The sequence below is a fragment of the Austrofundulus limnaeus genome, unplaced genomic scaffold (assembly GCF_001266775.1).
Source record: "Austrofundulus limnaeus strain Quisiro unplaced genomic scaffold, Austrofundulus_limnaeus-1.0 Scaffold538, whole genome shotgun sequence".
Taxonomy (NCBI): Eukaryota; Metazoa; Chordata; class Actinopteri; order Cyprinodontiformes; family Rivulidae; genus Austrofundulus; species Austrofundulus limnaeus.
The window spans coordinates 310,089-311,427 of record NW_013952940.1 but is presented as its reverse complement, the minus strand read 5'-3'; the positions used below and the strand labels follow the sequence as shown (position 1 = coordinate 311,427).

General features: G+C 40.1%; 1 protein-coding gene across 1 annotated transcript in view; it reads right to left on the bottom strand.

The window, feature by feature from the left end:
* rabgef1 (RAB guanine nucleotide exchange factor (GEF) 1) overlaps positions 1 to 1,339 on the bottom strand; it is a gene marked incomplete in the record, with an annotated part of 12,771 nt that overhangs the window by 1,804 nt on the left and 9,628 nt on the right. The window contains 1 exon segment of the mRNA XM_014026270.1: positions 984 to 1,075. Coding sequence (XP_013881724.1) covers positions 984 to 1,075 — 92 coding nt within the window.

Below are 1,339 nucleotides of genomic sequence, written 5' to 3'. Positions count from 1 at the left end.
TGTAGGTCTAAATATTAATCAGAGGACAAAGTAATATTTAATAGTTTGTGTTAAATTGTAACATGATTCAACAGAGCTTCAACAGAGCGTTGCTCTTCTTCTGAATAAATGAAAAACTATGCAACACAGTTGTTTACACTTCAATTAAAAAAATTTGACCAAAGGAAAACCGGAGCAGGACTAGAGACTGTATACGACCCACACGACACTAACAGCAGTCGTTTCATTCCTCGGCTTCAGCAGCTCCTTTAATTCCACAGCTGACCTGCTAAAAATGACAGATTTTCTATTCTGGATCTCTGAGAGCAGGACTTCAATCTCTGAACTCGTAAAGTTCTTCATTTTACTTTGCGATGTCATTTATGAATGGACACTTCCTGGTATCTGAGGCAGAAAACGTAGCCTTATATGTTGGTTTTGGGGTGGTAATTAATCTCCTCTCCTCGTGCATCTGATACACATTCATTAGTTTACGGTCCTCGTTTACACACTTTTCCTGAAGATAGAAGAGTGTGTTGAATCTGACATGACAAGTTCGTACGAACCCTTCGTATGAACAAAAGTAAGAGAAAGTTAGGATAGAATACGAACATGTTCTTGCATGAGGCCCAATGAGTTTAAAAACTCTGTATTTAGAAGAAGATATCTCTACTTCCTTATAGGTCTACAGCCACTCTGACTGGATCAGATCAAATATAAAGCATAGTATGTACAGTTGAACCATTTTAAAATGAATAAAAATAAGATTTTCTTTCAACTTCTATACATTTCTTAAACATGACACTAAAACTTTTCTAAATGAAGTATTGGTTCTGGGTATCAGGGTACTTTGTACGAGTATTTTTCCCAATATTTGCAAAAAATAGTCAAATAAAGTGCAAACACAGGTATGGATCTAATCATGCGAAGATGTTAATATTTGCATTGATACGTCCACCGCTAACAACAACATGAACTCATCTGAGGTCCAATCATGTCCCCACCTGTTATTGCTTTGACCACATTCTCAGACACGTCTGGGATTTCTTCATCCATGGACACGCAGAGCATCTGGATGGTCACCCAGTGCAGAGCCCTGCAACACAAGTGATCATCGGAGCTCATGATGAAGGAAGCCTGTGTGGGGAGGGTTTTATTGTGTGTGTGTGTGTGTCTGTGTGTGTGCGTAAGAAGCCTGCACATGTGTGTGTTACAGTCATTTCCCCTGTGGGACACGTGTGCTCAGCAGCTGCCACAGAGCGTTCACATGGAAGAAAAACACCAAGGACTCAGCTAAAAATGGCTGTTGTGTCATCAGCTGCAGACACACACACACACACACACACACACACACACACAC